The 26,553-nt window shown below is 43.4% G+C and overlaps 1 protein-coding gene across 8 annotated transcripts in view; it reads left to right on the forward strand.

Annotated features, from left to right (window-relative positions):
* HUWE1 (HECT, UBA and WWE domain containing E3 ubiquitin protein ligase 1) overlaps positions 1-26,553 on the forward strand; it is a 64,997-nt gene that overhangs the window by 22,384 nt on the left and 16,060 nt on the right. For 3 of the 8 annotated variants that reach the window (XM_080653383.1, XM_080653386.1, XM_080653384.1), the window contains exons 18-38: positions 350-545; positions 1,735-1,902; positions 3,368-3,513; positions 3,929-3,992; positions 5,156-5,370; positions 10,094-10,305; positions 10,702-10,884; positions 14,358-14,530; positions 14,878-15,026; positions 15,768-15,843; positions 16,675-16,773; positions 17,343-17,476; positions 17,663-17,831; positions 19,243-19,471; positions 20,119-20,297; positions 20,738-20,827; positions 20,993-21,147; positions 22,916-22,961; positions 24,408-24,695; positions 25,572-25,863; positions 26,027-26,157. In XM_080653383.1, the coding sequence (XP_080509509.1) occupies positions 350-545; positions 1,735-1,902; positions 3,368-3,513; positions 3,929-3,992; positions 5,156-5,370; positions 10,094-10,305; positions 10,702-10,884; positions 14,358-14,530; positions 14,878-15,026; positions 15,768-15,843; positions 16,675-16,773; positions 17,343-17,476; positions 17,663-17,831; positions 19,243-19,471; positions 20,119-20,297; positions 20,738-20,827; positions 20,993-21,147; positions 22,916-22,961; positions 24,408-24,695; positions 25,572-25,863; positions 26,027-26,157 (3,394 nt within the window). The remainder of the gene's footprint in view (positions 1-349; positions 546-1,734; positions 1,903-3,367; positions 3,514-3,928; positions 3,993-5,155; positions 5,371-10,093; positions 10,306-10,701; positions 10,885-14,357; positions 14,531-14,877; positions 15,027-15,767; positions 15,844-16,674; positions 16,774-17,342; positions 17,477-17,662; positions 17,832-19,242; positions 19,472-20,118; positions 20,298-20,737; positions 20,828-20,992; positions 21,148-22,915; positions 22,962-24,407; positions 24,696-25,571; positions 25,864-26,026; positions 26,158-26,553) is intronic. The other 5 variants (XM_080653385.1, XM_080653388.1, XM_080653387.1 and 2 more) reach the window with 4 other exon arrangements.

Genomic DNA, 26,553 nt, shown 5'->3' on the forward strand with positions numbered 1-26,553 from the left:
TGGGAAGGCTATGAGCTGGCACTTAAATGTGGGTGCTGTAATTTGGATGAATGATCAGTGGTCTAGATATATTTCCCAGTTTATCTAAAAGATCATATACCATCTGGTCTAATAATTTATAATTTTGGGGATATTCTGAATGATGTATTTTTTTGTAAGCCACATTTTTGAATTGGTAAGGGACTTAAAAGACCAAGTTTATCTTTCTCCCAAAAATCTAAATCTTGTCATTCACTGTCTTGAGGCAGAGCTTGGTTAGTATTTTAATCCTTGGAAACTCTTCCTTGAATGCAATTGTATTTTTGGAAAGTGGTCTTTAATCAGCAGTGTTTCTCCCTCTCTTTACTAGGTTGTTCGTTCAGCAGCTACAAGTGGAGCTGGTAGCACTACCTCAGGTGTTGTATCTGGCAGCCTCGGTTCTCGGGAGATCAACTATATCCTTCGTGTCCTTGGGCCGGCTGCATGCCGCAATCCAGACATTTTCACAGAAGTGGCCAACTGCTGTATCCGCATTGCCCTTCCAGCCCCTCGGGGCTCAGGAACTGGTAAGTTTCCCCTTCTCCTGACCTTTTGAGACATTGAGGTCTGTGGCCTAGTATAACTCCAGAAATTTTCTGCAGAGAGATCTGTAACTTAGAAAGCTTCCTTAGGCAAGCTTTCGGACATTGGCTGATTGATCACGTGAGTCAGTTCAGAGGTACTTCAATAGCTTCTATAGTCCTTGCCCTGTGTTAATCTCTGCGAGAAATACCAAGGATTATCCTTGCTTTCCAAGAACTCATATTAGTGTGGCATCAGGGCTTTCATACAGTGAATGGCTTATAGATTGAATGATAGTTGAGGAACAAAGAGACAACTGACTCATGATACAGAATGAAGTATACAATATCCTCAGTATATTCTTGCCAAAAGTGTTTGGCCTATATTTAATTATGAGGAAACAATTAGACATAAATTGTGAGACATTCTATAAGAAAACTGGCCTAGATTCTTTTCCAAAAATATAAATGTATTGAAAGGAGGAAAATGCAAGGATCTCCTAGGTAAAAGACTAGAGAGATAACCACCGACAACCTTGATGGGATTGTGGACCAAATAAAAAAGATTTGGAGAAATTTGAATACTGACTGCTTTTAGATAATATAGTTGTGTCTGTGTTAAATTTCCCGGGTGTTACTATGGTTATGTCGGAAAATATCCTTGATGTTACGTGTACGGGTAGATATATTTAGAGGTAGACAAATGATGATTCTATATGAAAAGTATATGGATATTTATTTACTAACCTTTCAATGTTTCTGTAGGGTTGTGGGTTGTGGTGTGTTTTTTTTTAATAAAAAGTTGGGTGGGGGGTGGATTATTTTGGGTACCTCAGTGTGCCTAACCCTGTGCTGGGCATGTATGGTCTCATTTAATCCTCATGTTTCAAAAATGAGAAATTTTAGGTTTCTTGGAAGTAATTTGGCCATGATCTTGTAATAGAATTGGATTTTAAAACCAAGTCTCCCCAACTCCAAAGCCTGTGCTCTTTTACCATTTGCTACAGCTGTATTAAATCCTGTGGTAATTGGGGAAGGTAAAGGCAGATACTCTGATAGGCTGCTTGAACATTGGAAATGACCTCCTGTCCCAAGCTTACACATTATGTAAGCCCCCCCTTCTAAGTTTTTATCAGTAACCAAATGTAGATACCAGTTCACTATTGACTGATTTTTCTGTCTCACTTTGGCTTAGCTTCAGATGATGAATTTGAGAATCTTAGAATTAAAGGTCCTAATGCTGTCCAATTGGTGAAAACAACCCCTTTGAAACCTTCACCACTGCCTGTCATTCCTGATACTATCAAGGAAGTGATCTACGACATGCTGAATGCCCTGGCTGCATACCATGCTCCAGAGGAAGGTATGTAGCTAGCCCACCACAGGAGGCTGAGCACTTTGCCTGGGTCATTTCAACAAATTCATGTCTTAGTGAACACTCACTGTATGCCCATCCTCTGTGAATCATGGAGAATGAGCCACACAGTGCCCTTCTGTAAAGAAGCTGATAGTAATATAGTATGACAGATGCCGAAGTAGTGGTGAGTCCTAGAGCAAGGCACCTGACCTGGTGGAGGTGGGGCCTATAGGGAAGTTTCTTAAAATAAGTGTTTTCTGGAAGAAGTCTTAAATGATAAAAATAAGGAGATTGCCAGAGTTCCATCATATGAAAGAAAGTACATCCCATCCAGTGGGGAAAATGAACAGGGATTAAAATAAGAGCATCTTCTTAGCAGGTTAAAAATAAAATACCAAGAAGTCTTGCCCGGCCAGGTGGCTTGGTGGATTGAGTGTCGTCCCATGTACCAAGAGGTCACCAGTTCAATTCCCAATTAGGGCACATGCTCAGGTTTCGGACTCGATCGATGTTTCTCTTTTGCATCGATGTTTCTATCTCTCCCTTTCTCTCTAAAAAAATCAATTAAAACACATTTAAAAATAAAACACCAGGTAGTCTCTTAATGCATTCATTCTCAAAAACAAAACATCTTTATTACCCAAGAAGTTGGGAACAATATTAGAAGATATAGCTAGGATTCCTGGCCTTTGAGACCACCTCCTCAATCCATCTTTATTCCTAGTTAAAATGCATATAATTACTGGGAAACTCATGAATAGATTGTTTGAACCCAAGGTTTCATTACAGTGAGATTTTTCTGGGTTTTATTCAGGACATACTTATTTGATATGTCCCACGGATTGCCAAAAAGTGATGAACACTGCCTTTAATAAGTCAAAAAAATGTGAGTCTTTGGTGCTTTTCATACATACAGCATTCTGATGCAGAGCTCCTAGCTTTGACACACACAGAATCTTTAACCAATCTTATATATCCCCCCCCCCCAAAAAAAATAACTATTTAGCTATATTAACCACTTATTGACCTTTCCACTGCACTAGACATAATACTAGGTATGTTAATTTAAGCATAGTGTAGTGACAGCTGAGGAAAGTGAGTAGACTAAATAAATTGTCTCTGGTCACAAAAATAGTTAGTGATAGAATGAGGCTTTCAACCATGCTGTCTTGGTTACACAGCAGTTCCTCAATTAAATTAAAATCATTTCGTTATAAGATTGATAAGATGCCTTAGGAACTTTACTCTTGTTTATGTCAAGTAGCCTGTGGTAAAATTGATTTTATTAACATCATTTTTGTATAAAGTCCCAAAACCTATCAACAACCTTAAGTGAGGACTTATTGTACTACATCTAGCAATATGGCTATGTAAACAGTTGTGGCAACTTGGAGCGAAATTGTCCAAGCTACCAAATAGGCATTACCATTGCACAATTACAAAAGAGTTTTGTTTTGTTTTGTTTTTCTAGCAGACAAATCTGATCCTAAACCTGGGGGTATGACCCAAGAGGTTGGCCAGCTCCTGCAAGATATGGGCGATGATGTATACCAACAGTACCGGTCACTTACTCGGCAGGGCAGTGATTTTGATACACAGTCGGGTTTTTCCATTAATGTAAGTCAGTTCCAACTTCCTACCTTCCTTTTCCAATATGTGTTCTCAGTATTTAGAGTTATGCCAGGGAAATGTCAAAGGTATTAATTTTGATCTATCTGTAAATTATATGTTGCCTAAAAATGAAGATAAAATTAGGGTGTCTTTGGGATTTTCTTTTCATTCCTTGGGTTGGAAATGTTTTCTTAATGCATTTTTCATTCTCCTCTTTTCCCCCAATCTCCCAGTCACTCACTGTTTATAATGATGACTTCCCACAGATCATAATAGCATGTGCGGGAGAGAATAAGTGGTTAAAAGATCAGCCAAAGAGAGTATGTGGCATTTAGAGCCAGTACCCTGGGAAGGAGTCCTACCATTTGGGGATGGCTGTCTTTGAAATTAATAATGGCTCAGGAGTTTTCTTCTTCCATAGAGTCAGGTCTTTGCTGCAGATGGTTCTTCCACTGAGACAAACACACCTGGGGCATCCCAAGAAGGTAATGGTTTGTTTTTTCCCCTCTTTTGTATGAATTTCTTGAGGGTGTCCTGGACAGGGAGTCAGAGAATACAAGCATAATTGTAAAGTTTACTTGTTTAAGTGAGCTTTCTCAAGGTTGAGTTCAGTGTTCTGTAAATAAAGAGTTTCTACATGCTAAAGTTAGTGGAACTGTGACTTAACTAACCCAGTAACGGTTGCTATGGTAATATTCTTTTGTTGTACTCTAAACCATCCCATATATTTTTGATGGCTTCCATGTTGGCTTATAGAGCTTTGGTGCCAATGGCAGTATTCTAGCTATATGCTGGATTCTTGCCCCCAGCAGTGTCAGCAGAGTCCATTGGCTGCTTGCCAAGAATTAGAGAAATGTCATGTGGAAGCAATTCTAATGAGACCTTTCAAGAACTGTTTCTCCTTGGATAGGAAAGATCTTTGAGGTGTAAGTTAGGAGACATTAAACTTAATATCTAATAGTGAAAAAATTTTAAGAGGCTATTAACTGGTAAAGTATTGGTTAGCTCATTTTGGTGGATTTACTGCCCATCTATAGTATGGGTGATAGTAATATTATTCAATGGAGGCATTAGGTCCTTTATGTAGCAGACTATAGTAGACATCAGAATGAATTTGATTCATCCCCTGCACTTAAAGAATTTTGTCTGGTGAGGGAAACCTGCAACCATTATGATGTAAAGTAATTAACTGTTAGAATAGAGGCATGATAGCATAAGGTATAGTGGGCACATGATGTAATAGCAACTTACATGGATGAGATAGAGGAAATCAGCATTTTAGCTGAGATAGATAAGTAAATGTGTGCTAAGCAGACGTGGGAAGGAAGAGGTAAAAGAGTGAATACACAAGGCGTGTTTGGAGAGCTATTAGTACAGTATTTCTGGAGCTTAAGGTTATATATAAGAGGAGGGAAGGTGGTGGACAATGTGTGAACAGTTGGGCAAAGCCTCCCTGGTGTACTATATCCACAGACCATGTCTAAGACCTGGGTCGTCTGACCTTTCTGTCCTTCCACTGCAGTGTGAGAAGGGCATTCAAGTTGTACCAGTGACCTAAAGTGGAGAAGTGGTTTTCTTTCCACTGAGGGCTTGTTCTTACCAATATTCCAGTGTGGAATTGAACTGGTGTTTGGCTCTTTCTCAACAGCTTCAACTCCAGAGGAGTCTCGAGATGGGAAAAAAGATAAAGAAGGGGACCGAGCCTCTGAAGAAGCCAAACAGAAAGTCAAGGGCAGCAAACCTTTAATGCCCACCTCCACTATTCTTCGTCTTCTGGCAGAGTTGGTGAGGTCCTATGTTGGTATTGCTACCCTGATTGCCAACTACAGCTACACTGTGGGCCAGTCTGAGCTGATCAAAGAGGTAGTGCTTTCAACTTCTGCTTAAGACTTTATACTGTTGTCATTGGATACCTGCTATGTGTTAGATGCTTTACTAGGAAGCTATGCGTGTTAGTCCAATGATAAGAGAGGCAGAGGCCTCTCAAGACACATTAAAGTGCGAGGCCTTTTTTTCCATAATGTGGAGCCATCAGGCTCACTGCACGGAGTGAATTGCTGCAATTTGTTAATTTGTCTTGTGGAATATCGCTTGGTCTGCATTGTAGAGACTGTAAAAGGCCAGATTGGAATCAGAGAGAGCAGTTAGGAATCTGACTCATTATATAATCTAGGTAATACGGGATCTTGGTGAAGTTGATCGGGGTCGGGGAGGTAGTTGAAGAGATGTGTTAAAGGTAGAAATGGACAAGAATGGGATTTGGAGGATGAAGATGAAATCAAGGACTCAGATATCTCATGGCTTTTTATTCCTCTTACTAGTGGACCGGTGCACAAAATTCGTGCATGGGGCGGGGGTGTCCCTCAGCCTAGCCTGTACCCTCTCCAATCTGGGATCCCTCGAAGGATGTCCTACTGCCGGTTTACAGGGATCGAGCCTAAACTGGCAGTCAGATATCCCTCTAGCAATCCGGGACTGCTGGCTGCTAATCGCTCGCCTGCCTGATTGCCCCTAACCACTCTCTGCCTGCTGGCATGCTCGCCCCCACTTTCCCTCCCCACAGTCATGCTCCCCCCCAACTGGCCCCCCTGCTGGTCTGCTTACCCCCAACGATCCCGCCCCCCCACCAGCCTGATCACTCACAACTGCCGTCCCATCCTGGCCTGATCACCCACAACTGCCCTCCCCTCTCGGCCTATAAGCACCTCTACCTCGGCCCCGCCACCATGGCTTTGTCCAGAAGAATGTCCGGAAGGTCTCCTGGAAGGTCTCCCAGTCTAATTAGCATATTACCCTTTTATTAGTATAGATAGAGGCCTGGTGCATGGGTGGGGGCCGGCTGGTTTGCCCTGAAGGGTGTCCGGGATCAGGGTGGGGGTTCCCTTGGGGCATGGGGCGGCCTGGGTGAGGGGCTGAGTGCCGTTTTCAGGCTGGTCAAGCCCCCCAGTGGGGACCCACACCCCCTTCAGGGTGGGGGTCCCCGCTGGGGTGCCTGGCCAGCCTGGGTGAGGGCTGATGGCTGTTTGCAGGCTGGCCAAGCCCCCCAGCGGGGACCCTCACTCCATGGGAGTGTGTCCAGCCTGGGTGAGGAGCTGAGGGCTGTTTTCAGGCTGGCCACGCCCCCCAGTGATCCAGGCTCCCAGCCCCTCCTTTTTTTCTTTTTTCTTTTTTTTTTTTTTCAGCGCCTCCTTGAGCGGAGGCCAGGGCCTGCTGGAAGCAGGTATCTGGGACTTATTTATCTTCTATAATTGAAACTTTGTAGCCTTGAGCGGAGGCCAGGGCGGGTGGGAAGCTTGGCTTCCTCCATTGCCGAGGGCAACCCAAGCCTCCTGCTTGCTCCAGCTCCGTGGCTACCACCATCTTTGTTAGGTTAATTTGCATACTCGCTCCTGATTGGCTGGTGTGTGTGGCTGGTGGGCATAGCAGAGGTACGGTCAATTTGCATGTTTCTCTTTTATTAGTATGGATGTTAGAAGAAACGGTTTGAAGAGAAAATGTGGAATTTGAGAGGTATCCTGTGGGTCACTTAAGTAAAGGTGTCTAGGGGACAGTAGAATAAACCAAACATATAAGAATATTGGTGTTTAGCTTTCGGATATACTCACATCTATGCAAAGATACCAGATGTGGTCATAATAGTAATACAAGTCATATTTTATATATCCTGATAGAGAATTATCTTCAGGTTACATTTTTCAAGTGAGAGAGCACTTTAAGAAACTATATCATGGTCCATCTGGTGTGGCTCAGTGGTTGAGCATCAACCTATGAACCCGGAGGTCACTGTTTGATTCCCATTCAGGGCACATGCCTGGGTTGTGGGCTCGATCTCCAGTAGGGGGCAAGCAGGAGGCAGCCAATCAATGATTCTCATTATTTATGTCTCTCTCCCTCTTTCCCTACTTCTCTCCTTCCCCCTTCCTCTCTGAAATCAATAAAAATATTTTTTTAAAATAAGAAAGAAAAGCAAATGTTTAGGGGGGAAAAGAAAAGATACTGTACCATGTTTTCATATATGTAAAGGGGTGCCTAAGGAGGTTTTTTCATAAAGGGGACCTTGTTTTGAGGGTCAAATATAACAATCTTTTTATCCATTAATTAATGTTAGTAGACAATTGGGTAGTTTTCTATTTGGAAGTATTAAAAATAGAGTCTGCTACAATCGTTCTTACACATGTTTTGGTAAACATATATAAGCATTTCTGTTGGATGGTATATGCCTAGGAGTAGAATTGCTGGTCTGTTCAGATTTACCAAATGGTGCCAAGAATTTTCCAGAGTGATTGTATAATTATATTATTGCCGGCACAGTACATGTGGGAGTTCAGATTGCCATTACTCGGTATTTTTCCTTTTTTTATTTTTTATTTTAACCGTTCTAGTGTGTTTGTGACGGTATTGCATTATCATTAAAATTTCCTTGTCTTTACTGGCCATTTGGATATGAAGATGAAGTGTTTAAGTCTTCTTGTTTTCTGTTGAGTTCTTTATATATTTTGTATATGAGTTCTTTGTGGAATATATGTGTTAAATATACATTATGCATTTATTTCAAAGTTTTCACTCATTTATGCAAGTTGTAGTTATAATTTATAATAGCATTACTTGTGGAATAAGACTATTGCAAATTTATTAAGTATCTGCTTAATATATGTCAAGTAAACCCACTGGTACTGGGTACTCATAGGTGCTTTACTGATAATCCTCATCTCAGCACTGAAAGGTTGTTGGTAGTGCTCCCCTTAATAGAGAAGAGAGAAGGCTCAGAGAGTTCATTAACTTGCCTAAGGCCACACTTCAGAGTAGCAGTACTAGAATTGAAACCTAGGTCTGATTCCAAATTCCTTTTACTCAATTACATTGCTTTCCCAAATTATGAAGTTTTTTTTCCAGTTTTTACTAATAAGGTCACAAAATTATTTATGCTTTTATTCAGAATACTGTTTAACTTTCATTTTAGTCACTACTGAGAAATTTTTTTAATTCTAATAGTTGTATCAACAAGGCCTCCTTATCTAATTTTCCAGACTCTAGAATTCTTCGCTGCATTTTTTATTGAGGTAAAATTCACATGAAATAAAGCATTTTAAAGTGTACAATTTAGTAGCATCCTATATAATAAAAGCCCAGCGACCAAATGGCAGGATGACCAGAACAACCGATCGACCAGTCACTATGACTCGCACTGACCACCAGGGGCAGATACTTAATGCAGGAGCTGCCCCCAGTGGTCAGTGCGCTCCCACAGTGGGAGTGCCACTCAGCTGACTGGGATGAGCAACTCTCCCACAGCGGACCGATCCCTGCAGGCCATACCCCCCTCCAGTGCACAAATCCCATGCACCAGGCCTCTAGTTTAGTATATTCAGTTGTGCAGCCATCATCTGATCTGGTCCCAAAATCATCAGTGCATTTTGATCCAAAATCTGCTTGAATGATAGCAGAACTAAGGTTTCTTTTTAAGATAAGAAAATATTGGGGGATACATCATTGTTAGAGGGAAAAGTCTGACTCTGTTTTCTTTCCTGTTGTTGAGCCTTTTTTGCTATTTTAAGTAATCCTGCATTAAATGTTTTTGCATATCCATATCTATGATTGTGCCATTTCTCATTCAACTCCTGCCAATTTCTGGCCCAGGGTCCTGGGCACATTGTAGATGTCGGTAATATTATAATATAACTAGAGGCCCGGTGCACAAAATTCGTGCATGGGGCAAGGGGGTGTCCCTCAGCCCAGCCTGCACCCTCTCCAATCTGGGACCCCTTGAGGGATGTCTGACTGCCCATTTAGGCCTGATCCCACCAACATCCCTCTCACAATCCAGGACTGCTAGCTCCCAACCGCTCACCTGCCTGCCTGCCTGATTGTCCCTAACCGCTTCTGCCTGCCAGCCTGATCACCCCCTAATGACTCCCCTGCCAGCCTGATTGCCCCTAACTGTCCTCCCCTGCTGGCCTGGTACCCCCCCCCCCAACTGCCCTCCCATGAAGGCCTGGTACCCCCGAACTGCCCTCCCCTGCAGGCCTGATCACCTCCAACTGCCCTCCCTTTCATACCTGATCCCTCTCAACTGCCCTCCCCTGCTGGCCATCTTGTGGCGACCATCTTTGACCACATGGGGTGGCCATCTTGTGTGTTGAGTGATGGTCAATTTGCATATTACCTCTTTATTATATAGGATTGAATACTGAAAGGATTATAGCACTCAATTAGGAATCAAGATTTGAATCCTTGCCATTGACTAAGTCCTTTGTGCAAGTCACATTTCTTTGGGCTTCATATTGCCCATCTGTTAGATGGGGAAAATATTGGACTGCATTAACTCTTATAGGTTTGCTATGAATAGTTCTATTTAAATATCACACATAAAAATGTTTTAAGAAATGCCAAGTAACATCTAAATGAAGATGTGAATGGGACTTGGGAGCATAAAATCTGGATTTGCTACTCACTTAGCTTGTACCTTTAAGCCTTGGTTTTTACATCTGGCTGGGTGACTTCAAGAATCAACTCTGTGTGAGTATACCTTGTTCATGTACAAATGATACGTGCTTGTGAGTAAATGTCATGATTAATGACTTTTCAGGACTGCAGTGTGCTAGCTTTTGTCCTGGACCACCTCCTCCCACATACCCAGAATGCAGAAGACAAGGACACGCCTGCTCTGGCCCGCCTATTCCTCGCAAGCCTGGCTGCTGCAGGGAGTGGCACAGATGCCCAGGTGGCCCTTGTGAATGAAGTAAAAGCAGCCCTGGGACGGGCACTGGCTATGGCTGAGAGTACCGAGAAACATGCCAGGTAAAATTCATGCCTGACCTAGTGCTGGTAACCAGTAGCATCCCCTTACTTCATTCTTGGCCCACTGCATTTCTTGCATTTGAACAAGAGTTCTGTTTATACCAGCACTGTATATTCTCCAGTTCTCTCAAAATGATTACATTTGGAGTAGGTGGGTAAACAACTTAGAGAAAACAAAGGACTGTTTTAATTCTTTAAGCAAGAGCAGGTTATTCAATCTTATTTTTTAAATTATGTTTAAAGAGTGAAGAATGCTACCACCCAAGGAGTAAGTTTTCATCTATTTAGTTGTTACTTTTAGGAAGTAACAGGAGGGTTATCTGGGGCAAGTTAGTGAAGATGTGGTCTAAGAACACGCTATATTCACGTGATAGAGATGTCAAACTTCTCTCCCAGGCTTCAGGCAGTGATGTGTATCATCAGTACTATCATGGAGTCCTGCCCCTCCACGTCCAGTTTCTACAGCAGTGCCACAGCCAAGACCCAGCACAATGGCATGAACAACATCATTCGACTCTTCCTGAAGAAGGGACTGGTTAATGATTTGGCCAGAGTGCCTCACAGCCTGGACCTGTCCAGGTAAAATTATTTCCAAGCCCCAGTCCCAGGCTGTTGCCCTCTCTTTAATCATGCTGCTTACTTCTCCATTTGCCTAATATTTCATGTTTTCTTGCCAGCTGAGTAGTGAACAGCCAGTGTGATAGGAAAAGTTTTGGTGTATGTGGGAACCTGAGTTCTTAGTATTGTGGCTTTTAAGCAAGGCACTTTCTGTTTTTAGGCCTTAGTTTTCTCATTTACTGGAAACTCAAGAGTTGGACTGTATCACTAATTTTTTTCCCCAAACTTTTCCCCCCTTTAATTAAAAATAACCTTTGCCCTAACTGGTTTGGCTCAGTGGATACAGTGTCCGCCTAAAGACTGAAGAGTCCCGGGTTCAATTATAGTCAAGGGCATGTACCTTGGTTGCGGGCTTGATCCCCAGTAGGGGGCGTGCAGGAGGAAGCTGGTCAATGTTTCTAACTCTCTATCCCTCCCCTTTCCTCTCTGTAAAAATCACTGAAATATATATATATTTTTTTTAAAAAAAAAACATGTCTCAATATTTTTTTAAATAAAAATAACCTTTTATTTTAAGATTATATGTGTATCATAAGAATACAGATTGAAAATAGACACCATATTCCTGCCACCCAGATACCACTGTTGTTATATATCTTTCAGTGGTTTTCTTCACATACATAAATAAAACTATAAATGCTATTGTGAAACCTTAGGTGGGGTGGGTTTGTTTTTTGTTTCTGTTTTTATTTATTTGTTGCTGGTTTTTTTAGTATCTACCTTTCTGTGTAAATAAAGTTTCATCCTATCTAAAGCCCAAATCTATATTCAAAATTTTTGTCCAAACCAGAATTCAATTATGGACCTTGCATTACATCTGGTTGTATCCCTTGTAACTCTATTCTAACAAAGGTCCTTAATTCATTTTTTAAATCTTTATTTTATTGCTGTTGTTCGTGACACTAATTTGTTGAAGTGACCAGGCCAGCTGTCCTGCAGTGTCTCACTTTCTGGATTTGGTCCATTTGATACCTTGCGGCATAGTTTAACTTGGTCCTTTACTCCCTTTTTCTATAAACCTCTTGTTAGAGCTAGAGACTTAATGGAGCAATGTAAACATTATTGGCTAGGATATATCATAGATGGTATACATCTTATTGTATAATCTGTGTTGTTACTTTGGCACTGTACAAATATCTAGTTCCCTATCAACCATATACTTAATTAATGTTCTTAACACCAGTTGATAATCTTTGCATGCACCAGTTAATTTCTCTGGGGGCTATCAATGACAGCTTTCTGATTTATATCATTTCTTCTATATTATTAGCAGGCATTTTTCTATGATTTAGCCCCAGTTAAAGAGGGAAAGTCTGGTTATCCTGACCTAGACTGACCAGTTGTTAACATTCTGTCCTGTTTGCTTTAATCACCCCCTCCCATCCCCTTTTCAAGAGATGAATGGGAGGTGAATCATTTGAAATTCATGCAAACAACTTGTTCCTTAACCTCTGAATACTTTAGCATGTTCTCCTAAGAACAAACATTCCCTTATATGATAGTACTCAGTATCTATCCTAATATATAAAAACCCAGGGTCTGTAACAGCCAACTGAAGGCTCGACCGAACACCAGAAGTCAGTCCTGCAGTCAGTGCTGGGTCCCCACGGCAACCCAGCACTGACTGTCAAGGGGGCTGTGGATCAGGCCCGGAGAGAGAGGCAGGTTCTGATCTGCAGCCTCCGTGGCAGCTGTTGATCAGCCGTTGCCTCTCTTTCTCTCCAGGCTTCGCCAGCAGCCGCGCCTCTGTTTCTCTCCGGGCCTCCACCGGGGCTGCTGATCAGGCCCAGAGATGCTGACTGGCATAGAAACTGACCTATCAGAACCAAATCTGGGTGAACTGTGAGGAGCCAATGGCTGGCTAGGAGGCAGAGCTTTTGACGCTGACTGGCATAGAAACAGACCAATGAGAACCAAATTGGCCGGCAGGGGAGAGCAGTTGGAGACAAGATCAGGCAGGCAGAGGCAGTTGGGGGTGAGATCAGGCTGGCAGGGGAGGGCAGTTGGGGGCAATCAGGCAGGCAAGCAGAGGGGTTAGGGGCAATCAGGCAGGCAGGCAGGCAGGTGAGTGTTTAGGAGCCAGCATTCCCAGATTGCAAGAGGGATGTCCAACTTCCACTAGTCTATATATATAAAAGCCTAAGCGACCGGCTGACCAGTAGCTATAATGCGCACTGACCACCAGGGGGCAGACGCTCAACACAGGAGCTGAAACCACAGGCATGGAAACATAGGACAGACTGATGAATCTCACAGGGAAGAGAAGGAGGAAGGAGGGCGGTAAGAGATTAACCAAAGATCTTATATGCATACTAGAGGCCCCAGTGCATGGATTCGTGCACTGGTGCAGTCCCTCTGCCTGGTCTGCACCCTCGCAATCCGGGACCCCTCGGGATGTTGGAGAGCCGGTTTCGGCCTGATGCACGCATGCCAGGCCGAGGGACCCCACCAGTGCACGAATCAGTGCACTGGGCCTCTAGTATGTTTCATATTCATTTATCCCCAGTTATTTCAATTATGTCTTTATAGCCCAAAGAAGAGCATTTTGATCCAGTGAGCATCACTCAATTGATATTTGGTTGTCATAGGCTCCTTGTTTTTGTTGTTTGTTTTTGTTGTGTTTTTTATTTCTATTTTTATGGTAACCTGACTATTTAGAAGAGTCCAGAGAGCCAAATGTTTTATAGTAATATCCCATAATCTGAATTTGTCTAATTGCATCTTTATGGTTAGATTTGGGCTAACCTTTTTTCTTTTTTGGCAAGAGTAGTATGTAGGTGATATTTGTTCTTCTCATTGTATCACATCAGGAGACATGTAATGTCAATTTGTCCTATTATTGGTGATGCTAAGTTTGATCACATAGTTAAAGGTTACATTTCCCCTTTGTAACATTGTATAAATAAGTTATCTGTGAGGTGATGCTTTTGAGCTCGTGAATATCATGTGCCCTAAAGATTTTTAAAGGTTTACATCATTGTCACTTGCTGTAGCTCATTTCTTTGGTGTGTTTTTTAATCTTTATTGTTGAAAGTATTACAGATGACCCCTTTTTTCCCCTAAAGATTTTTTAACTCAATAGTTTTAGCATTCATTGGTGAGCCTTGCCTAGATCATTTACATTGCTGGTTGCAAAATGATGATTTTGTGACTTTCTTATTTCTTTGTATTAGATGGCATTCTTATAGGTTCTTTTTATGATTAATGTGTTATAAGTACAATAATTCTTTTTGATGCTCAGATTATCTCAAATTTGGCCTGTAGTAAGGACCTCATTAATTTTTTTTAAGTGTCTTCTAGGACAACAGTATGTCCCAAGCTCGCCTTGTACCTTCCATGCCCCATTTTTGGGATAATTGTACTATGGTGAGCATTGTTGCCTTTTAGTGTGGATTTCTGTGTTCACTCCATCTCTGCGTCTTCCTTTATCCTAGCCCCAACATGGCCAACACAGTTAATGCTGCTCTGAAGCCTTTGGAAACACTTTCCCGGATTGTGAACCAGCCCAGTAGCCTTTTTGGCAGCAAGAGTGCTTCTAACAAGACCAAGGCAGAGCAGGATGCCCAAGGAGCTACTCAGGACTCCAATAGCAACCAGCAGGACCCAGGTAGGGAATCGGAGCAAATGGACTGGAGTGCTGACAGGGTGGGCATAGTTGTTTTATGGGCATCACAACTGTTCTGGCTTGGTATTGTTTCCCTGGGAACTTGCTGGCCTTCCAGAGATCTGTCATAGTGGCGTGGGAATCTGCCCCACAAAGAATTGCTTAAAATTGCAGCCTTATTTGGCTGTCCTCACACGTAGCCTTGTCTTTTCCTTTGTCACCCATTCATTTATTCTCTGAGAACTTGTAAACTTGCCCAGGGAAGGGACCTTACTGTCTTCACGCTTGCCTCATGGTGCCTAGCACATAGGCACCCTTTGATTATTTTGCTGGTTGGTTGATTGTTTCAGGCGAGCCTGGGGAAGCAGAAGTGCAGGAGGAGGATCATGATGTCACTCAGACAGAGGTGGCAGATGGGGATATCATGGATGGGGAGGCTGAAACCGACTCAGTGGTGATTGCTGGGCAGCCTGAGGTGCTCAGTTCACAAGAGATGCAGGTAGGGAGGCAGATCACCCAGCATACCCCTTTTGCGGCGCTGAACCAAAACCCCCAAGTGATGTGGGTGGGTGAGTACTTTAGATCCTTGCCGCAATGCTGTCTGCTTTGTAAAGGAGCACAGATGATGTACTTAGTAGATGCTCAGTAAATGTATTTGGATTGTATTAAATGATGGGTGGGGGGCAGGATGCTATGTACTATGATATGGAATCGATCCCAACAAGAAAACTTTGGCACAGGTGAAATGTTGATGTAGAGAGCTGGCTTTTGGGCCCAGGGTCTTTGATTTACTTGGCTCTGGTATTAATGGAAGCTCCTTTACATTACTGCCATTCCTATAGCACCAGCTCTCACTGAGGTATTCAAATAGTAGTCTTGTAACAACCCTAAAGAAAGCATTGTAATTTCTGGAGCTGGTAGCAGTGGTAAGAAATCGGGCCTACAGTCCTAAGCTGCTTGTTCTAAGGAGATATGCATGTATTCCTGGACAGTATAAAGACTAACCTGGTCTCAGATCGCTGGGATGGATCCAGTTGAAGGACATTCTGAGTGTGGATTGGCAGCACGTGGTAGTTTCTGTGCTCTTAGCACCACCAAGTGTGTGGTATTTATATAACAACTTCTGTCGCACATTATCTTAGAAATACATGCTCCCTTGCTGGCTTTTTTTTTTTTACGGTTTCAGTGCTAGCACAATGATAGACTTGTGTGCATCTATATATGTTCTATTTCTCTCCAGGTTGAGAATGAGCTGGAGGACCTGATAGATGAGTTGCTTGAGAGGGATGGCGGATCTGGGAACAGTACAATTATAGGTGAGAGCCCCAGAACTGAGTAAAGCCTCTTCCTTTGCCTCAGTCTCTCTTGGGAGGACCCTTTTTCTCATCATCTGCTTGCTCAGCTCTGCCTAAGGGCTCATAGCCAGCCTAGATTGCTGCTTGTCTTGATGTTGACTGTCTTACAGATGAAAAATTCACAATCCATCTACAGACCTGTGGTGGGTCTGAAGTGTTGCCTATGTGGGGGAGGTGGGGGGGTGGCCATCAGTATAGATGATACATCAGGCACATTAAGAGTGTTTATTATTCATGGAGGTCTAGAGTAGGCTATAAATGCTGTAGGGTGAGAAAGTGCTTTCCTTTCAGTTCTTCAGCAAAATTCAGGGGCTTTCTGCCTCTGAGTCTCAGTAGTGTAAAAAAAAATGATCATTCCCTAAGGGTAGCCCTTTTTACCACTGAGAGGGAAAACGGCTAAGTACCCTACTGTCATCTGGCTCCAAGGGTATATGTGTTACTTTTTTTATTTTATTGATGAAAGAAATCAAATGAGTAGTGGAAGTAGACAAGTATTTTTAAATTTGACAAGGCTTTTTCACACCCGTTATCCTCTGTGGTTTTACAATTAGTGGAATTGGCAAGGCAGATGTGATCATTCCATTTTACAGATGAGGAAACTGAGACTCAGACTGGTAAAGTGACTGGCCAAGCTCAAGTAGATAGTCAAAAGCAAGAGAACCTAGGTCTTCTCCCTCATCTAAAAAAAAAAAAAAAGATGTCTGCTGGGTGTACATAGCTACTTTAGGCACACCCAATCTGGAAAGGGGAGTCCTCTGTTGTTCAGTGAAGGCTCTGCTCTGTAACCTTCAGTGAGCAGAAGTGGAGAGGATGAATCACAAGAGGACGTGCTGATGGATGAAGCTCCTTCCAACCTCAGCCAAGCTTCCACCTTGCAGGCCAACCGAGAAGGTGAGAGTGCCGAGGCCGGAAAGGCCTCCCTTCTTGCCCTGCACGTCTGACAGATACTACACTAGGGTTTTCCTGGAGGCAGCTGCCCAAATGTGCAGAATAAGGAAGCATCTGTCTGCATGCGCTGACATACACCATCCACTTTATCCTCAGCCAGTTTTTCAAATAACATGTTACTACTGCTTGCCCAAAAGTTTGTCACTTCTTACTTGGTTCGCTTTCTTCTCACCTACCTGCTATCATCGCTCCTGATTCCCTCTTACCAATAGGATGCAGTCAGTAGCAAAGTAGGGCTGGAAAGGCAAGGGGGCACCAGCAGACTTGGCCAAGTCCTAAACCATGGCTCTTCAAACATCCACATTCAGCCACCCTGCTCAGCGTTTGATGCATTGAGTAGCACTTTCAGGAAATCAGGGCTGGCTCACTTAGTCTGTATATCACCCCAGATCTGGTTCTTCCTCTCCTAGAGTCAGATACCACATCGCCTTCCCACTCAATCTGCTGGCCTGCACAGTAGCCTGTTTTCTAGCTACTCAGTATAGTCCTCCAATGTGCTCCCTTTGTTTTAGATTCCATGAATATCCTGGACCCTGAGGATGAGGAGGAGCACACTCAGGAAGAGGACAGCAGTGGCAGTAACGAGGATGAGGATGATAGTCAGGATGAAGAGGAGGAGGAGGAGGAAGATGAGGAAGATGATCAGGTGAGGGGGGACTGTGTTGGGTTGGTTCAGACAACCTCTTCCATGGGAACACAGAGCTGGAGAAAACCAACAGCCTGGGTGGCTAGCCTCAGCGCCTCCCTCCCTCATGTGCAAATGTGGCCATGACACCAGGCTTCAGAAAATCCTTACCCCCAGCAATTCTCCATCTCCTATTTTCCCCTTAAGGAGGATGATGAAGGTGAAGAGGGAGATGAAGACGATGACGACGATGGCTCTGAAATGGAATTGGATGAGGATTACCCTGATATGAACGCTTCTCCCTTGGTCCGATTTGAGCGCTTTGACCGGGAGGATGATCTCATCATTGAGTTTGACAACATGTTCTCCAGTGCTAGTAAGATACAGGGGCTCAGCTGGGTTTTATCTCTTGATTCTTATACCCTTCTTTAGGGTAAGCCAAACAGTGAATGAAGCAGAGCAGCTATCAATCTGATAGATAGCACTTCTTTTCCTATGCCAACTTCCTGGGGCAAGGGATATCTGAATCCATCTCTCTCAATAAGTGTATGCTTAGCAGAAAGAATAGTGAGAGGCTCTTGTTCTCTCCACCTCAGTAAACAGGCAGCTATTTTAGAGCCTGGACAACTTGATTTGCTTGAATTTTATAAAAAATGGGATACCAAGGCTGACTGTGTCAGGCACCCTACGGTAACAAGGCATTCAATAATCTTTATTTCTAACACTGGATCTTGAGAGTTTGGGTGGACGCCTTTGAGCTTGGCATTGGGGAGTAGATTTGAGCACATTCACTTTGTTCATCACGGATGCATCTTTTCGGAGGAGAGAATGAATCTCTTCCCTCCTCCCCCATCAACATCACAGTTCCCTTTTAGCATCGAGTTCTTAAAATCAACCTGTCTTGAGAAGGCAGCTCTTAATACCAAATCACAAGCATGATATAGCAGAAAAGACTGTTCTGGTGGGTTGTCTTGGCCAAGTAGTCTCTTACCTCTTTGAGCCTCAGTTTGTCGCCTGTAAATGAAAAGTTTGAAAAGGAAAAAAAATGGGTTGGATTACATGATTTTCAAGATACCTTTTATTCTGTGATTTTCTTTGCATTTTTGTGATTTGCTCTTACCTCTTTGAGCCTGTTTGTTGCCTATAAATGAAAAGTTTGAAAAGGGGGGGAAATGGGTTGGATTACATGATTTTCAAGATACCTTTTATTCTGTGATTTTCTTTTGCATTTTTGTGATTTGCATCAATCTTCCTTATGTTGAACCTTTGTTCATTCAGTAAATTGATTAAATACTTGAGGAATGCAAAGAAAACAGCCCTTTTCCCTCATAGGAGCTTATGGTTTATTAGGAATTATAAATAAGCAGGAACTATATTGTAATATGGTAAGAAAGCACAGAGTAAATGGTTAGTAAGCCTATCTGTAGAGTCAGAGGAAGTGATATATAAGCCAAGAACAAGAGTGCAGGTGAAGAAGAGGGAGAGGACTCCTCGAAGTGGAGGATGCAGCATGTTGCTGAGGGGCCTGGAAGTATCACTGTGGCTATAGTGTGGAGAATGGATTGGGAGAAGGTACTACTTAGGAGGCTGTTGTAGTATTTAGGTGAGAAATGGTGACATAAGGTATGGTAGTGTCAGTGATCATAGATGAGTTGTGGGAATGAGGGAGAAAGGACAAAGCTCAGGTTTCCGTGTGAGGAAGTAAGGCCCAGGAGACATGGTTCTGCTTGAACAATCATGGAAGGAAATTTTTTTTGGCACTGACCCCTTGCATATTGTCCTTGCAGCAGACATCCCCCCATCCCCAGGAAATATCCCTACCACCCACCCACTGATGGTACGCCATGCAGACCACAGTTCCCTGACATTGGGAAGTGGCTCCTCTACAACACGTCTCACCCAGGGCATCGGGCGCAGTCAGAGGACCCTAAGGCAGCTGACAGCCAATACAGGCCACACCATTCATGTTCACTACCCTGGGAATCGCCAGCCCAACCCGCCTCTCATACTTCAGAGGTGAGTTACAAAGGTTGTTGGGCTCGCTGGGCTTCAGCATTGTCTTAACCTGGAGGGAGCAGTTCATCACTTAATGCTCTCATCACACACACCAATAACATATTTGTCCCATTTCTTTGTAAACTATTTGTGTAGCCTTTTGGGGAATGCCAACTTGTATAACATGTTCTTTTGCTTTTGGTGTATTCACTAAGCAATCATTAAGCATCTCATATACCAAGCACTTAACACTTTAGCAATAGACAGAACATGATTCATGCCCTAGGGTTTAGTGTTTAGTGTTTCTTTCACTTCTGAAGTTACTTTTAAGTAGTTTTAGAAATGAAAGAAAGGGTTATAGGTGTCTTAATGGTCATTGTACAAACTACAGCAAGTATGCAAGGGAGGCATTATACCCTAACACAGTTCCTGACATTACCAGTGACACTCACCCTGTGCCAGGAACTGTGGACTAATGTGCAACCTCAGCCTGAATAAAGTTCACAAACTGGTGGAGTAGTTACACAAGAGTAACTTCGACTTATTTGTTGTGTGATCCATCCATAATAGTGTTAACGCATTTCGAGAGGATGCAGAAAGGGTCGCACAGTAATAAGTTGAAGGGCCCCGATGTACAGTGACCATGGCATTCCACCATCACCCTACAGGTTACTTGGTCCCTCTGCTGCCGCTGACATCCTTCAGCTGAGCAGCAGCCTTCCCTTACAAAGCCGGGGCCGGGCCCGCCTCCTGGTGGGCAATGATGACGTCCACATTATTGCCAGGTCTGACGACGAACTGCTGGATGACTTTTTCCATGACCAGAGCACAGCTACCAGCCAAGCAGGCAAGTTTGTATGATGCATTTTTGTCAGATTCTACTTTTTCTCTGCTGAGGGAAAGCAGCACAGTATCTGCCCTGTCTCGAAAAGCCTCATTTTATAATAGAAGCCAGAACCACTCAATGACTTAGCCAAGGTAACAAAAATTTTATTTTTCTAAATATATTATTATTGATTTCAGGGAGGAAGGGAGAGGGAGAGAGAGAGATAGAATCATCAATGATGAGAATCATTGATCGGCTGTCTCCTGCACACCTCATACTGGGGATTGAGCCCTCAACCCCTGAGCCGTGCTGGCTGGGCTACAAAAACTTTATTATATCTGGTACTTATGATGTGCCAATCTTTGTGACAGACACTGGGTCCTATTAGAAAAATACTGTGATTTTTTTTTAGTCGACACATGACAAGACCAAGAGTCTCACTCTCCTTTGTTCCTCTACAGGGACCCTGTCCAGCATCCCCACAGCCCTGACCCGCTGGACAGAGGAATGTAAAGTCCTCGATGCTGAAAGTATGCACGACTGTGTTTCAGGTGTGTGGTGATAGCTTAGTTATCAGGGCAGTAGTGAGCCCTACAGTGCTGAAACAAGTACATGGAAAGTGGTTTCCCTGGTTCTCTGAGGCCACAAGCTCTGCCTCTTTGGTTCCTCGCTCCACCTCCCCTGTGTAGCCTCTGATCTTTGCTTCTTTGATCCAGTTGTTAAAGTGCCCATTGTTAATCACCTGGAATTCCTGAGGGATGAGGAGCTGGAAGAAAGGCGAGAGAAACGGAGGAAACAACTGGCTGAGGAAGAAACAAAAATAACTGACAAAGGCAAAGAAGATAAGGAGAACAGGGATCAGAATGCACAGGTGATTCCTAAGGGCTGGGAAGATTCATATTTGGCTGTGTCTGTGTGCCCTAACTTTCTATGATTTTGACATACACATGGCACCAAGAGTCATTGTAGAATCCTTGGATGTTCACATTGAAACTGAGAATTTGCTGTACATTGACATGGTTTTGGGGGGGGAGAATTCAAACCCAGAGGGGAAATAATTTCTCCAGTGTCTTACTGGGGAAAACGAGTCAGAACCAGAGCAGCTCCTGACTCAGCAGTCACACTATGTAGTCTCTACCTTCAGTGACTGCAACTGGGCAAAAAGAATGACCTTTACTACAACCATGCTCTTGGTGATTCAGTTCCCTTTGTCTTAGTAGATTGCCTTACCAAGTGTTGGGGCGGGGGGCTTACCAGATAACCCCATTCCTTCATCTGCTTAGGCTTCAGAGCAGAGAAAATGTTTTTACCCTGAACCCCATCACCACATAGCATTTTCTAGGGCTGTGGTCGGCAAACTGCGGCTCGCGAGCCACATGCGGCTCTTTGGCCCCTTGAGTGTGGCTCTTCCACAAAATACCATGGCCTGGGCGAGTCTATTTTGAAGAAGTGGCGTTAGAAGAAGTTTAAGTTTAAAAAAGTTGGCTCTCAAAAGAAATTTCAATCGTTGCACTGTTGATATTTGGCTCTGTTGACTAATGAGTTTGCCGACCACTGTTCTAGGGCTCAAAATCTCTACCATGATTTTGGTTTAGAAAAAAGCTAGCTACCTAACTTTTTTTGAAATTTCTGGAACCTCCAACAGTGTAGCTTTAAAATACATGAATTAAAAGCTAATCTGTATACTAAAAGCCTAGTGACCATTACAGTGGAACGACCAGAATGACCCGTCACTATGACGTGCACTGACCACCATGGGGCAGACGCTCAACGCAGGAACTGCCCCCTGGTGGTCAGTGTGCTCCCGCAGCCGGAGCACTGATCAGCTAGAAGCCGGGCTCAAGGCTGGCAAGCGCAGGGATGGTGGCGGGAGCCTCTCCCACCTCTGCAGCAGTGCTAAGGAGCAGCGAGCCAAGCGGTAAGGAGCAAGCAGATGGGTGGTTAGTATCGAGCCTAAACCAGCAGTCGGACATCCCCTGAGGGGACCCAGATTGCAAGAGTGTGCAGGCAGGGCTGAGCATCCCCCTGTCCCCCCGCACAAATTTCATGCATTGGGCCTCTAGTAGAATTATAAAGAAATTTTAAAAATTCAGTGAAACACTTTATTATACCCTACTCAGCAGTTAGGGTATCTGATGGATTAAAAAGAAGGATATTGTAATGTTCAGTTATTAAGAAATATATTTGTATAGGACTTTTACCTAATAAACAGTAATATTGTTTTAAACACATAAAAAGGTATAGAAAATTAGCAAGCCTGGCATGTAATTGAAAAAGCTGAAGTGGACAAAATGAGCCCAGGGAAGGAAAATACATATAGATAAAACTTTGAGAAATTCTTGCTAGTCTCATGATGGTTCAGGTCATGTCCTACGTCCAGCCCAGCTCTAAAGTGGTTATTATCCTTCTCATTCTTTAGTCAGCCACCTGGCAGTTCCCACTTATCCCCAAACCATCTCTGAACATGAGTACATATTAGAGAAATTGGAGATATATTTGCACACTTAAGTATTCATCTTCCATTCGGGCCATTGAACTCATAGATGGCATATGTGTGTGTATGGGGAAGGGGTGGCTATTACAGTTGAGCTTTAGTGTGTTTGCAGAGTACCACATTGGTCTGTCCCTTCTCTTTGCAGTGTGCTGCATCTAAGACAAATGACTCTACTGAACAGAATCTCTCAGGTAACTCTCCCTTCCTTTTCCTCTTCTTTCTAATTGGTTGGTTCTTTCTCCTGACCCTTCCAAGTAGCTGGCCCAGGGGGCTGAAGATGAACACTGGTGCTCTGTGGGATGAGGTAGTAGATTGTATAGTTTTAGGGTCATACCCCATCTTGGAGATAACTATACAGTCTACTGTCTTTCTCACGGTGGTACATTTCCCCTTCAACGTGCTCTGTTCAGCTTCTCGTTCTGATTATGCTGTGTAGCCTTCTGGCATGTGTAGTGAGGCAATGTGTCTTGTCCCCTTTGGTGACCCCTATGACTCCCAAATGCCAGTCTTCAGTGGAAATGAAAAAATAAGGGAGGTTTAATGAGTTTTTCAGGAAGCTGAATTTATCCAACTTTTAAATGAGTATTTTTTTAATAGCGATTACGTCCTTCTTAGTTCTTTGGTATTGAAATACTTTTATGAAATGATATTATGGGATTTTTTTTCTTAGCTAAACTAAAAGTCGGTAACCCTATGTTAGTCTCTTTTTACTTTTTGCTTTCTACGTAAATTTTATCAGTCTGTGGAGTCCAAAATTCTAGGAACATTATCTTGAGTAACCTGCTATTGGAGAAGGTAGCTTTGTGGGCTAAATGGCATTACTATTATATGCTTTCTGTTCCTCCTAATCTTCTTAATGTCAGTAGCTATTTTGTGAGTCTGATAGGTCCATGTGGTATTATATGTCTCCCCCACCCCTATTTCCTCAGAACTGCTTCCCTATACCTTCTGTCTCCTTTGGCACTTGAGTTGGGAAATGATTGTACCAAAGTCTACACAGTCTTTTTAAAAGCAGTGAAAGAGGGTAGGTGTCCTGGTGCCCTTAATTTAGCAAAAGATCTTTGAAAGGGTCTGTCATCCAATAATATGATCTCTTGCCTACTGCCCTTGCTAGAAGATTCTGCTCATGCCGGGGTGAGGTAGTAAGTTGTATTGTTGTGTGGGGTAGGTATTTAAGGCCCCAATAGAAGATAACTATACAACTTACTACTTTCCCTGGTGTGTGGCATATTCACACTTAGTCTTGGCACAGTTGCTTCCATCAGACAGAATTATAGATGTTTCTTGGATAATCAGGACTGGAAGAAAGGCATGGTGGAAGGGGGCAGGTGATATTTAGAGTGGAGCAAATATAAAGTAACTTGAACTTTTCCCCCTTCTGGGGCACAGAAAGAATTTAATTTTTAGGTTCTACAAAGGGATCACCAATTATTGGGACTAAGATAGCGCTGTGCCTTAGCCCTTATCCTGGGTATGCTAGATCAGCCACATGCTATTGCTATTGCTATTGCTAGGGGGGAATCCTGCATCACTGGCTGGGTGGGATAGTTGTCAAGCCATGTGTGTTGATTGAGTGGCTCCTCGGGTTCTTGGCTGATTGCCCTTTAACACATCTATTGTCATTCTTTCCGAGAAAGATGGGACTCCTATGCCTGACAGCTACCCAACAACCCCATCTTCGACTGATGCAGCTACATCTGAGTCCAAGGAGGCCAGTGTCACTCTACAGCCTTCACAACAGCAACCAACACTCCCAGCTCCACCAGCCTTGGGAGAGATTGCTCAAGAGCTGCAATCCCCAGCTGGAGAAGGTGCAAACTCTGCACAGCTATTGATGCCTGTAGAACCAGTGGAGTTGGGAACCACAAGGCCAAGTGGAGAAGGAGAAACGACTCAGATGGAGTTATCTCCAGCTCCCACTATAAGTGAGTACAGTTTCAAGGTTTTGGGGTGGGGGGCGTTAGTTCAGGAGGAGAAAATAGATATCTTTGTAGTTTCTCTTTCCTCTCTTACTTTAGAGACTCAAGTAAGTCCTCAAATAGTAGAATCTTAGCTTGCACATCTGCTTCCTTAGCTAAAGTTAAGATTTCTTGTCTGTGTTGTCAAGTGATTATACATCTAAGTGTCTAATGATACTGGTGATGATGCCAACAGTATTTAACTTCTTTTAAAATGACCCTCCAAAGTAGATGGTGTTATCTCCGTGAATAAACTGAAACTTAGAAGTGAAATAATTAGCCCAAGGTCAGTAAGTAGTTGAGCTGAGATTAAAACTCAGATCTGTGTGAGTAAAGCTTGCTCTCCTTCCATAGTTCTAGGGATGGTAAGCACATAACCCCACACATACAGCTCTCCCATCCTGGCAGACATAATTTATCTCATGGCACTGTTTCCTATTGGTCTGAAATGGGGCTTCAAAATTCTCAGCAGTGTTCCAACAGGGTAAATTGAAACCTGTTTGCCATTGCTGCTCTATGTTGTGCTGTCTGTGATGTGCTCTGGAAAAGCCTTAAGATATAGGTTTTTTTTCCTTCAAAAAACCTTGTTTGTTGAGATAAATAGAACCAATATGCATATACAAATAGTGCCTGTGGGAAATCTGCAAGTGACAGGATCCCTTACCTGGGGTGCCTAGAAAAGCTGTTTCACAGGCATGCCTGGAACCCCATAAATGTTCAATGGATGACAGAAGGGACTTGAGCTGAGTCTATTAAAATAGATGAAGTTGAGGGGGAACACAGGCTACCATGGCGTGAAGATAAAGAAGTGAGAGGTCTGATCTGGCTGCTTCTTAATTCCAGGCAGAGATCTAACCTCTCCATGTGACTTCCTCCTAGCCTCTCTTTCCCCAGAGAGAGCTGAAGATTCTGATGCACTGACAGCTGTCAGCAGTCAACTGGAAGGCTCTCCCATGGACACCAGCAGCCTGGCTTCCTGTACCCTAGAGGAGGCTGTGGGTGAAACCTCAGCAGCTGGCAGTTCTGAGCAGCCCACAGCAGGCAGCTCTACTCCTGGGGATGCCCCACCAGTTGTGGCAGAAGTGCAAGGCAGGGGTGATAGGTCAGGGGAACCTGCCCAGGCCACTGATAACAGGTAAGCATTATGTGAGCAAGAGGAGGGCAGGATGTGTTGGTGGGTATTTCAAGCCACATTCCTACTTGTTAACTAATGCATATGCTGAGAAAGGGGTATTGTAGGCATATTTTATAAACGGAGAACATGATACAGAGAACAATGTGAAAATGATTTCCTTTAGCTCTACCCCTGCATCCTCTGAGAGTTCTTCCACCAGAGAGTCTGCCGTGGGCATTTCTGGAGGAGATTCCCAGGGAATCTTAGAAGAGCCACTGCCTTCAACAAGCAGTGAAGAGGAAGATCCCCTTGCAGGTGAGCCACATGTGAGCTCAGGCTATCCTGGGCTTGTTTCAGCTTCTTGTAGCCATTGGCATGGAAATGCCAACCAACCAAATGGTTCTATTCAGATGGTTGGCAGGCATATGTATTGGAGGAGAACCAGCAGTAAGGGTCTGCTGAAACTGCGTAGTGGATTGAGCCCAGGCTTTGGAGTCAAAGTGATTTTTGCTCAAATCCCCGTCTGCCTTTAGGACCTGGGCCATTATGTAACTTCTCTGATCTTCTTGACACTGAGGGGTTGATAACTACATGATAGGTTCTTTATGAAGGTTATGTGACAATGTGCATACAGAACCTGGCACAGAACAAGAGCTATTTTGGGCCCGAGGAAGGTGGGTGGGCCTTTGCATGCAGTGAGGACAAAAGGCT

This window comes from Plecotus auritus (assembly GCF_963455305.1).
Source record: "Plecotus auritus genome assembly, chromosome: X".
Taxonomy (NCBI): Eukaryota; Metazoa; Chordata; class Mammalia; order Chiroptera; family Vespertilionidae; genus Plecotus; species Plecotus auritus.